Here is a 12681-nt window from a genome sequence, read left to right as displayed (position 1 = left end):
ACTGCTTCTGCATCTTAACATCCCGACTTCTGAGAGCATATCCAGGACATACTTTCTTTGTGACAGAAGAATACCCTTCCTTAACTTTACAAATTTAATGCTTAAGAAGTATTTTAGGGAACCAAGATATTTGATTTGGAAATGTGTCTGTAAATGCTTCTTCAGGCTGTCAATACCATCCCCTATAATTACAATGTCATCCACATAAACGAGCAAAATTCGTTTCCCATTCTGAAATCGGCAGAAGACGGAGTGATCTTTCTGTACGCGACAAAGCCCAAATTCCTGAATAACCGATGCAAAACGTCCAAATCAGGCTCTCGGAGATTGCTTCAGACCATAGTGATTTTTTCAGCCTACACACCTTCGCATTCTCCCCCTGAGCAACAAAACCTAGTGGTTGCTCCATGTAAAACTCATCATCTAAAATACCATTAAGGAATGCATTCTTGATGTCCAACTGATGAAGTAGCCAGTAATTTGTCGCTGCTAACGAAACAAAAATCCGAACAGATGTCATTTTTGCCACTGGAGAAATGTATCTATGTAATCCAAACTATACACCTGTGAATAGCCTTTAGCAACCAGTCGGACTTTCAGGCGTGCCAAAATTCCATCAGGATTCAACTTGACAGTGTACACCCACTTACAACCGACGGGCCGCTTTCCTGATGGAAATGGGACCAAATTCCAAGTCTCATTCTGCCGCAATGCCCTTATATCGTCCTGCATCGCTTGGTTCCAACCTGGAATAGACAGGACTTCTGACACATTCTTGGGAATCAAATATGAGTCGAGAGAAGTAACAAAAGATCGAAAGGTAGAGGAGAGGCAATCATAGGAGACAAAGTTAGAAATAGAATGTTGAGTACAAGTTTGTGTCCTTTTTCGAAGTACAATAGGAAGGTCTTTCGCAGAATAGGGTAAATTTGCACTTACTGATTCAAGTTATTCGGACGGAGGATGTGGTGTTGAGGACGACGTTAGCATAGGAGCAGGAGCAGAGTGACAATGATAAACTTGAATTAGATCGTTAAAACGAACCGAGTCTTTACCATTAGCACAAATAGTATTATCAGCGGATGAACCATCACCGTTAAACGACTCTTGCAGGATCAAATAGTCATACTCATCCGGTGATAATAGAGATGGAGAACTAGAATGATCAGGTTTATCTTCAAAAAATGTTACATCAGCAGATAACACAAAACGATTGAGTGACGGACAAAAACACTTGTAACATTTATGCTTTCGGGAGTAGTCAAGAAAAATGTCTTTAATAGACCGAGAGTCAACTTTTATTTATTTGGACTGTGATTATGAACAAAGCACAGAGAGCTAAAGATCTTTTATTTTGGGGAATTTTATCTTGCAGAAAAAAAGAGGGCATTTAATTAATCAAGTAACATGCTGTTAAGATAGCTTTCCCTAAAAAAATTTAGGAACACGACGATGGAATAGCAAGGTCCAAGCAATATCAATGAGATGTCTATTCTTTTGTTCAGCAGCTCTATTTTGCTGAGGAATGTAAACACAAGAAGACTGATGGAGGATTCCATGTTGTTAAAGGAAACTAGTGAAGTTGACATCCAAATATTCCTTTGCATTATCAGATCGAAAATTTTTTATTAGTCTTGAATTGATTGATTATTTTAGAATAAAAGACTTTAAATGTAGAAAAGACTTGAGAAGATAAATCCAAGTAACATGAGAGTGATCATTTACAAAACTGATAAAGTATCGGAATTTCAATTTAGAAGTTATTGGCATGGCCCCCAGACATCAAAATGAACAAGATCAAATGGCTTAGCAACCGTCTTATTGACTCGATTAGGATAAGAAACATGATGGTGTTTGCCAAGTTGACATGACTCACTCTCTAATGAGGACACTATCGTCCAATGTCTAAGATTCCGATGTCGGAGCAAAGGAGTAAATAGAATCTAGTGTACCCAAATAGGTGAGTACCATAAGTTTGTTCTATTGGTTCTGCATTTGTTTTATATCCCCAGTAATAGAAAAAATCTGACGAATTCCTCAGCTAAACGATTAAACTCACCATAATGATCATCTATGGGTTTATCATCCTGTTTCTTATGAAACAGCTCTTGAATTACTTCATATGCCCGATTAATATTGTTGCTATCCCCATAGAGATCTTGCAAAAAATACCAAAGTTCCTTCATTGTCATATAATGAAGAACTAAATCCTGAATTTTAGGCTCCATAGTATTAAGAATTTGATACAAGAGGACACTATCGTCCAATGTCTAAGATTCCGGTGTCGGAGTAAGAGGGTCCGTCAACAAATGATCAGTTTTGCCTCGGTTTGCCACGTAGATTTTAATAACACGCTTCCACTGGAAATAGTTAATTCCATCAAGTTTTCGGTCAGTGATTCTACTAGAAAATATCTTCAAAACTTTCGTCTGGACCGTTAACTTAGAATTCTTGAGTTCCTCAGATTCGGTCATCATGAAACAGACGAGTAGAGTTCAAGACAATACCCTCCACAAGTTGTACTCTAAAATAAAAACAATCAAAGCATGTCCAAGTTCAAGATAATAATTCTTGAATTAACCAGTAGGCTGAACAAGTCCAAGAACCCGAAGGTTAACATGGAACCCCGAAGGTTAAAGTTCAAGAACCCGAAAGTTAAGATGGAACCTGAAAGTTTATTATTTAACCCAAAGGTTAAATAAATAAATATATGTATATAAATATAAAAATAATAATAATAATTTTTTTGGAGATCTGGATCGGATGACGAAGGAAATCAAAATAAAAAAGAAGACGAGGTCAGCAGTGATGAAGCCATCGTCGTCATCTTCGTTGTACAATCAGGAGGTCGACGAGGGGATCGTGTCGATGGTGGGAATGGAGGTCGACGACAACGACGCCCTCGACTTCCTCAGCGAGCTCGAGAGGCCTCCGCTTGATGTCGATTTCTTCAATTCATTCGAGGACAAGGACAAGGACATGGACGAGGACGAGAAAGACGAGGACGAGGAAGATCGGATCTAAAGACAAAGCGAAGACTTGGATCTGGATGAACTAGCGGCGGGAATTAGGGTTAGGATTAGGTTTAGGAATTTGGATTAGTATTAGTGTTAGGGTTAGGAACCTGGCTCTGATACCATGCTGAGATTTAGAGAGAAAAGAGTTTCTTGGAGAGTTCTCCCCTCACTCTATACTTTATTACTTATAAAGATGGATTAGTTACAAGTTAGTCTCACAGGCAATATGGGACTAAACTAATGCTAAACTAATATTCTCTTCTAACAATTGCAAATATTTTAGACAGATTGTACGCGTTAATTTGATCATGATGTATGAAAAGTACACCCACAAACACAACATTTGCTATAATGAAAGCTTAGTAGTAAAAGAACAAAAATAAAAGGAAAAAAAATGATGGTAAGGCAAAAATTTTTGTTAGCTACGATGATTCTAAAATTTACTCCAAGACATTTGTTGTTGTTAGCTGCGATGATTCTAAAATTTACTCCAAGACATTTGTTCCCCAAGCCACATAAACACTTCTCATGCATGTAATGCAATTTTTCTCTTCGATTAAAGGTTCAATAGGTTCTTATAATATCATAAATTAAGTTTTGTTTATTGCTTCAGGATCAATTTATACCTGGCACCAGTCTGATGACAATGTTGTTTTTAAAATTGTTTATGTAACGTTTGCATCGTGATGGCTAATATCAGTAGATGTTAGTTACCGTCTTGTCCATATCAGGAGGATAGAAGTTCGCACCAGGTGGCTTCACCATAGGAAATGCAGCTCTATATTCAATTCCTTTCCAACCAGGAACTCGCCTGGTGGATTCAGCGAGCAGCCTGACAGCAGAATCTGCTGTTGTCAAGAATGCCTTCTCTTCATCGAGACATGACCTGTGATGTGAAGCCAATCTTTAATGCTGATAAATACTAAAGAACAGAAAAACAGCTACATGACTTATCATTCATTCTGCATCATTGGGTAGGAACCCATAATCAAACACTTCTGAAATGACCCTATGAACTGGAAGAAGAAATGGGTCCAATGTATCATTATATTTACTATTTATCTTTTGATTGATTTTAAAACTGATTCTGTATAGCAAGCCATGTACTATGTTACATTGGTGCCGCTTAACTTTGAAATTCTTTAATGTCATTCTGAAAATATTTGGAATACCTACATTGCATCTGTTGTAATGTGAAAGTATATCACCTTCTAAGACAATCTTACTATATCAGGAACATATGAGCACATTTTCTAAACATCCCCAGAGGGCAAGTCAACTCAGGGAGTGGTTTTAACGACCATAGTACATAGAAAAATTACAGGATGGCTCTTATATTTGAGTGTCCGAGATGTACTAGAAAAAAATGATGCTCCAATCATGAGGGGGAAAAAGAAAAGCCATTACAAGCTATCAAGGTTTTAAATATTGGATATCGGGGAAATATCGGATGGCCAAAATTCATATCTGATTGCGAGTATCAGAAAATATCAGGGATATGTGCTAAATATCGGAATGCCATAAAGGATATTTGCATATATAGTACAATGCACTAAAATGTGATCTCAACATACGTAATGAAATCTAATCATACAAAATATAATAATATATGTTTAGGATCACTAATCAATCTTGTAAACAAGCAAAAGTACAAATCAGTGTTGCAACATTTCGTTTGAATTTTTAGGCGAAAATGTCATTTGATATAATGGGAAAATCACGATACCTTGCCCAAAATTGCCAAACATGGTATGTTGTTTTGCAACGAACCATATAAAAAGGATATATCGGCTAACATAACGGCCAACATATCGGGTGATATATCAGCCAAATCAGAGATATATCGCACAAAATAGCCCAAAAGATGTAAATGATATTTAGAGACTTCATCGGTTGCGGCAAGCCCTATAAAAGGATATATCAGACGAAATATCGGGCCATGTCACGGATATTTAAAACAATGTAAGTTGTAACATACAACATGGTAATAGCTAATAAGTAATAACTAATCAGAGCCAAAACAAGAAAGTAGAACAGTACTATAGTACAAAAATAAATCCATAAAGAAAAAATGACAAGACAATAAAAATGCAACATTTAGTACAACGAAAAAACTCTTTACCAAACCAGAGAAAAAGAACTGCACATGCATAAACAAGAGTCACAAGCTTGAATCAATTGGTTAATTTGGCGCTCTGGTCTACTCAATGGCCAAATGTCCAAGATCAACTTTTGTTCAACTGAAACTTTTTCTGGAGTTCTTTCTAACTATTATTATTTTTAAACAGTAAATCTTATTTGGTCGAGATTGTCCATTAAGAAAAGAAGAAGTATTAATGGTAAGAAGCTGAAAAGAACTTAATTAAATTGTTTGGAGAACGTCAGCACATTATTACAGGAAACATCAATGCAGAACATACTCCAATCACATCAATGCAGAATGCTTTTGAACTGAGAAGGAAATAAAAATGTAGAAGAAGGCTATAAAACTAAAGACTGATGAGTAAGAAATCACCAAGCATAATGTTGTTATTTATACGTAGTGAAAAATAAAAAGAATAAGAAGCTTGAAAACATAGTTTAGCTAAAAGAATGAAAATATTGGATGATACAAATTATAAGGAACAAATCCATGTACAGTTTACTGGGAAAATGTGTTGTTCGGCTAGATATGTAACTTAAAGTCGTAAAGAAATTTTACCATGGGCTCTTATTGATAGCGTAATACATCCATTTTAGTCTATCCAAGCTGGAGGCATCAGAATGCTTCTTCAACCAATCTCTCAGCATAAGATTGCTATACCAGACCTGGGGGAGAAAATACAATGAGAAACAGAGCCATTACAAAATTTATATGTTTCATCACAACTGTGCATGTGATGGATCTGATACTAATGATTCTACAATTATGCAAGATAAAAAGAACCAAATCGAAAACTATAATAAGAGAAACATGTCATACAATTTAACTAAACGTGGAGAAAAGGTTCTGGAATAATGTTAGATTTTAAAGAGGTAATTCATAGATCGTTACCTGATCAAAGAATATATCATCAACAACTGCTGATGCCTTAATTATGAAGGATAATGCTTCCCTGTCCGCTTTTGAGAGTGCAGTCAACTACAAAAGTAATTTAAAAAATCAAGACATGAATGGAAGAATGTAATTTATGTTCAACAGTTCAAGTGCCTCTATGGTAGGTTAAAGAGTTTCTAAGGTGACTTCTTAAGTAACTAGCTCAGAGCAGTTCTAAGCGGAAGAAGTTACCTCATAAAATCAGAATGAATGATGTTAAGGATTACCTCTGTGTCCAGATTAACAGGAACATATCGACCAAGCTGCTTTTGCAACGCAAGACTGCGAGACTCCATATTTTCTTTGTACCTGCAACAATGACAAATTGTCATAACCAAATGGCTCAAGAAGGTAAACTGCGGATTAAGTAGAGGTTGCCAATTAATAGAGAATCAGAGTAACTGAAGTCCAGCTGATTATGATAAGCCAAAAACAAGCACTGGATTCATACTACAATTAGTTATAATGCATTCATTCTTGGACAAAACTACACCAAGTTCATTACGGAGTTATATATTAGGCAAGCTTGTTACTCAAATCCCTACTGAGGATGCCACATAGGACTGGAAGTTTCATAGTTGCAGCAAGAGCATCTGGACTAGCAGCGGCTGAGGACAAAAAAGTATCAAGGACATAAAAATCATGTTGGTAGCTAATCTGGAAGAAGAATGGACCAAAAAAGATTTAATGTAGCTAAACCAAATCTGTTCCCTTTGATTTTTTAATTATCACCTTCGTTAAAATATCCAATCTCCCTACTTCTCCCACTGAATCCTATCCCTATAAGCTTTCTATTTTAACTGAATTAGTCTACTTAATACAGTCCACTGATCTTACTTCCAAGTGTTTTTCACTTTCTAATATGGATTATAGTAGGCTTGTCAAGCTCAAAATTGTTTGGGATTATCTTGGAGTTATAAATACCCCATGTTCTTCAATCTAAAACCAAAAAGACCTAAGTTGTCTTACTAAAGGCCAACACATAGTTTGCTTGAACTTACTATAAACCTTTAAACATCAAATATCAGCCCATCACCTCCATAAGTATCAATAATAAAAATTATATCAGTTTGTTATTTCCTCAGAGCAGCACGTATCCGAACCTATGATAGCCAAATTTGACTATAATATCTATTTCTAAGTATACAAAGACATGAATCATGACAACATGACTTCTCAGCTGAATATATTAACACTTAGATGGGAAAGGCTTGAACTACGATGATCAGTAACAACCAAATAGATTTAAATAAAGAGTACATCCAGATAAAATGGAACAGAAGAGACACGGATACCAGACACCAGAAAGTAGGAACATTGATTTCCATGGAAAAATGTGAAGAGAGTTGTAATCATCTCCCTTATTGTATTGATTAGCTCACCGTTGTTCGATAATGTTGAAAAGTTTACCATACTGCCCACAAACATCATAAGGAACATATTCTTGGTTGCCGCTGGCTAATAGACTTCTATAATCTGCCCAATTTACATACTTAACAGAAGAGACTTCAGTTTCCTGTAAAATGACATGATATCATATCAAATTAGTATTTACACGCTAAATTAGAACACAAAACTAGTTAGCTAAGTTGTCTATAGGACTCACAGACAAGCCAATTCCAATAAGGAACAATTTTACAAATAAGAAGCCTGTTATTTTGCTTTTCTTTTCAGTTACCACAATTATTATAGTATTAGAGGTTTATAGCTAATGCATTTGATGGAGACTATATATGAAAGTATATTATATAGATAGACATCTGAAAACATATGCATAGAAAACAAGCTTTATCACGCCTATTTCCTTTAGTATTGCCAATCTGAATTTCTCAATGGTAAATTCCTCCACATGGAAAGCACTGTCAATGTTCTTCTCCCTACTTCTTTCAAAGCTCCTTGGTATACTCCAAACAAGGGTGGAGCATGTAAGCTGAGTTCAGCGAGTTTTTCTCCTAGATGTATGAATAATCTTTCTAGTGGCCAAAAAGGATACCCTTTTTTCGTTTTCTTACTTTTTCTGAGGAAAGGTGTTCTTATCTGTTTGGGGATGCTAACATACCCACCCCAGGCCACTTCCTAACTTACCACCAGTCCACTTGCACAAAGTCAACATCTTAGAGGATGTAGCTCAATCTCCACTGAATCACCTTGTGCCCTCTAATTTCTGTTTCAATTCTTTTCTTTCTTCCTCCATTATTCACCAGGGCAATCATAGTGCAACGATTCTTTCTAAAGACATAGTTATGTAACACTAGCAATTAGACATATGGAATCCATGATCGTGTTTTACTTGCGAAATGATTGTCTTCAAACACAACTTTATTCTTTATATGAATTAATGAGACTGTTGCATACCTTATTGACTGAAAAGAAACATGAATATACTACATTTAAGAAACTGAATTTCATATTAGACAAATTTCATCTCTCACCTGAAGAGTGAATGCCTCAAAAGGAATTGGCGCCAAAGTCGTGACTAGATATACATCATTAAATTCATTGTTTATATATTTTCCATCATTTATAACACTGCAAGACAAAATGGGATGAGTCCATTTATATACGAATTATTCAGATTCTCACAAAAGGGAAACTATCTTAAGAATAATGGTCTGACTCTACAACCAACAATAGGGAACTAGAAATGCTCTAAGAATTAGCAGAACATAACTAATACCGAGGGAAGAAAATTTGCTGTTCTACACACATTTGTACTAAGAGGATGAAGAAAATATAAAAAAAGATAAGTTACTGTGATCATTTGATTAGAGACAACATTAAGAAGGAATATTTGCATGCTAACAAAATTTTTATGACATATTCGTTGGGACTTATTGTGAAATCATTTTTGATTATTGAGTATTATAGACTGCTCATAGTTCAACCAAGATTAGAAGTAAAACTCAGTTTAAAGTTAGAAAGACAGGCAACGTTATTGGATTATTCACTTTGTGAAGAAATGCAAGTCTATATGTACAGTTAATACTACTATTTTGATGGTGATTAGTTTGAAGTTTCAAAAGCTGAAATTGTCTCAACAGCAATGGTCAATCTTAAATAATGTACATCTTATTGGGAAAGACCGAATAACATGAATCTTGAAATGACTTCCGAGCAAGATTAAAATAAGTTTACAGATCAATATGATAAATACTTTGGTGTAATGTATTCAGCATTTCAGACAAAATTAAACTTGGAAGTGACTGTAGCAAAAAGAGCCTGCTCACCATTCTTGAAGGAAAATAAAAATTAACTCAAATGCATCTTTTGGAAGGTTGATGCCAAGCTCTTCATGGAGCTCCCGCCTGAGAAAGCATTGAATTATTAAGTAAAAGTATAAGAGAAAGGAAATAAATTCGAGCATCATATAACATAGAAGTTGCTGTTAATGCAACTTAAGTTCAGAAATGAAGATACCATTTCTTTCGTGACATATTACTGGTACAACATAAGATGATGACTATACAAAATTTGTTTTGAAGAAGCATATAGAACATAACTGGTTGCAGGTAGCTAGATACCTCGTATGTAGCCTTCTCCACAGAGTTTCTCTCCTGACAAAGATACCTGCACATGTTAACTTCCCCATAGAGTTTCTTACCAGATTTAATTTTTTGTGTGTTCCAATTAGGTGAAGAACTCAGATGGAGAAGATGACATGAATACATTCTCTCTTAAATAGAAGAAAGAAGTAAAAGAGAATCGAGGGGGGCATTCTGTTTAAATATTCAAAAACAGTGGCATGATATTCACATGGTCTAATTCTGAGAAGAACTCCAAAATATGTACATTGTCACCCTATAATATAACAAAATATTTCAGCATCAACTTAGTACTTCTAACCTTAGTTGATAGTTAATGGCTGTTTGAGGTTATATTTCATTGAGTTCATTTGTATCACTCAAATCACCCCATATATAACAACTTTTAACAAGATTACACCAACAATGCAAAGACAAAGTATGCAAAAGGTTAAACAAACCTTTCACCGCTTAAAACTTTCTAGCTCAACAAAATTTAGCATATGCAAGGTTATACTAACCTAGAAAACAAAATAAAAATCGCACACCTGCCTAATTTTAGCCATAAACACTTCCTCTCATGTAGAGATCAAGAACCTAAGTCCTATACATATAATCCGTTAGCGTCAAATATAGAAAAGCATGGCTTATTTCACACTTTAATACTCCGAAGTCCTATTCAGGCAATTTAATACTTTAAAGGAAATTTGTTTCTCATTTACTCTTTTATATTGATATGATATCCTAGAACAAAATTAAGTTCAGGGTACCAAAATTCAGGGTGTTCAAATGCAAACAACCGGTAAATTTTTGACGAACCTCGCGGATACAAGCGAGCTATCGCCGGCGGAGATATGGCCGGCGCTAGAAATATCCCATTGACCCGGCCACGAGTCCTTGCAATCGGCCCTCCTCTGAAGCAGAAGCTCCTGCGTGCTCTCCGAGTAGATCCAACGTGAACCCCGCTCAGTATGTATCTCCTGTCCCTATGAGACCAATCCCTGACGAAGCCAAAAGAAAAGAGATGAAATTGGTGATCGATTGTGAGAAATATAGGTTTTTTTATGAAGGAGTGAGAGAGAAGAGAGAGTGTGTGGGTGTGGTACCTAGGCTTAAGACGCGGTCTTTTCACGGTTTTGGTGAGGACGTCGAGGAGTTCCGCGTCTGGTTGTGGACGCGACAGCCATTACGAGAGCCGTGAGATGATCGGAGGTCAGCGGAGAGTATGGGGTCTGGGTTCCGGTCGGACCTTTTCACGCCTAAAATGATAGTTTTGGGCTGTTTGTTTGGGTAAAAAAAGGAAAAAAAAAAGAGAATGTGGTCAGGCCGCTCGTATTATTTTTTGGGTGACAAAGCCCTTACTTAAGAAGTAGTAGGGGTGAGCACGGTTCGGTTCGGGTCGGTTTTTACTAAAATTTGAACAACCGAACCGAACCACCTATAATTCAAAACCGAACCAAACCGTTGCAAATCGGTTCGGTGCGGTTCGGTTCGGTTTGTTCGGTTCTAACTTTCATCAAGTATAACAATGAAATGCACAAATATTGCTTGTCCCAAGAGATAATTTGTATATATTTGTTTTCATATGCGCCCAAATGCAAATCATTTGAGCCATGGCTAAGATACTTAAGCGTCGTGCACACTTGAATCAACAACTAACCCAAGGGACAACATACACAGAAGTGCTGAATTGAGTGATTAAATGGGGAAAATCCAACTCAAATGGCACTAACATACTCCAACAAGAAGCGCTCATTCCACCTACTTCATGTTTAATTCAAAGACAACAACAGAGGAAATTGAAGAAAAATTAATACTATGTACCTTGAGAGTAAGGGTCGGGGTCTTGGAAGAAGAGAGAGAGCGAGAGAGAGGGATTGAGGCCGAGCGAAATGGGAAATTGGGAATGAGTAGCGGCGGGGGGGGTTTGGGAATGAGAGGAAATGAAGTTAGGGTTGAGGGTTTGGGACGGGTCGGGTAAACGCGAACGGGTTTGAAAGTTTTGGGAATATATTCGGTCGGTTCGGGTCGGGTCGGTTTGAAAAGTTGTCAACCCGACCCGAACCGCCTTACTCTTAAAACCGCTTTTTTCGGGTCGGTTCGGTTCGGTTCGGTCGGTTTTTTCGATTTGAACCGAACCATGCTCAGCCCTAAGAAGTAGTTATGTTTCAGCCTTCTTTTATATTTCCAAGATAGCACATGAAGAGAGTATATGTCAAATCCTTAAAATACTCTTAACCATTTCCTCCAAAAACTTGTCTGCCCTCTCTCCCTTCTCTCTTCTCTCTTCTCACGCTAAAAGCAGATCACCTCAGAGAAGCGTTCCTATCCTCGCAGACGGGAGCGGCGGCGAAGCTCTTGGCGTGTTGGCAGGTGGGCAGAGGGGGGGAGGGGGCTTCGACCCAGGGTGGAGGGAGTCCTGCCCCAGCCGACGCAGGTTATTTTTCCCCCCCGTGGAGGAAGAAGCAGAGGCCGGCAGCGGCAGTGAAGATCTTGGCGTGCTGGGGAGGAGGAGGTTGTTTAGTTGGGGTGGACTCGGAATTGTGATGCGGTTTGTTGGAAATGATATTGTTCAATAGCTTGATGTTTGGTTCGATTACTTTAGAAGGGGTATAGTCATATACCAAATAGATGAATATCTTCAGATTTGCCCTAGCTATGGCAGGTGTTCAAGTATTTGCAATACATTTTATCAAACAAATTTAATGTCTACCATGGTTGTAGGGTCCAAATTGGAGACTGTTTGAGGCATTCGAGGTTGAAGAAAATAACAAAAGTTGGTCTACCATTGCTGCAAGCGCCATGTTGGTGTGAAGTTTAAGCTGGGTTGATATATGACACTCAATGTAGAGTTAGGCTGTCTTTTCAGTCTCATACCAATGGTGAGAATTCCACATGGCATTTTAGACATGGGGCTAGTTCAGAGTATGATTTAAAAAGGTTGGCTTTTGACTAACGCCAATTTCATGAGTTGCCATGTGTCACTTGCATTAGCCACATGTTTTACAAATGAGAGTAGGCTCATAATTCATCTTCTCTGTTCGAGGAGGAGTTGTTTAGCTGGGGT

General features: G+C 37.2%; 1 protein-coding gene across 1 annotated transcript in view; it reads right to left on the bottom strand.

The window, feature by feature from the left end:
* Window positions 1-12418, bottom strand: part of LOC109842313 (nudix hydrolase 3) — a 29282-nt gene extending 16864 nt beyond the window's left edge. The window contains exons 1-10 of the mRNA XM_020411208.1: window positions 12401-12418; window positions 10434-10600; window positions 9615-9647; window positions 9321-9398; window positions 8526-8622; window positions 7476-7609; window positions 6321-6402; window positions 6052-6138; window positions 5719-5825; window positions 3732-3903 (exon numbers count right to left, since the gene is read on the bottom strand). Of these exons, the coding sequence (XP_020266797.1) occupies window positions 3732-3903; window positions 5719-5825; window positions 6052-6138; window positions 6321-6402; window positions 7476-7609; window positions 8526-8622; window positions 9321-9398; window positions 9615-9647; window positions 10434-10600; window positions 12401-12418 (975 nt within the window). The remainder of the gene's footprint in view (window positions 1-3731; window positions 3904-5718; window positions 5826-6051; window positions 6139-6320; window positions 6403-7475; window positions 7610-8525; window positions 8623-9320; window positions 9399-9614; window positions 9648-10433; window positions 10601-12400) is intronic.

This window comes from Asparagus officinalis, chromosome 5 (assembly GCF_001876935.1).
Source record: "Asparagus officinalis chromosome 5, Aspof.V1, whole genome shotgun sequence".
Lineage (NCBI taxonomy): Eukaryota > Viridiplantae > Streptophyta > Magnoliopsida > Asparagales > Asparagaceae > Asparagus > Asparagus officinalis.
The sequence above is the reverse complement of the archived record's forward strand: the minus strand, read 5'-3'. Positions and strand labels throughout refer to the sequence as shown.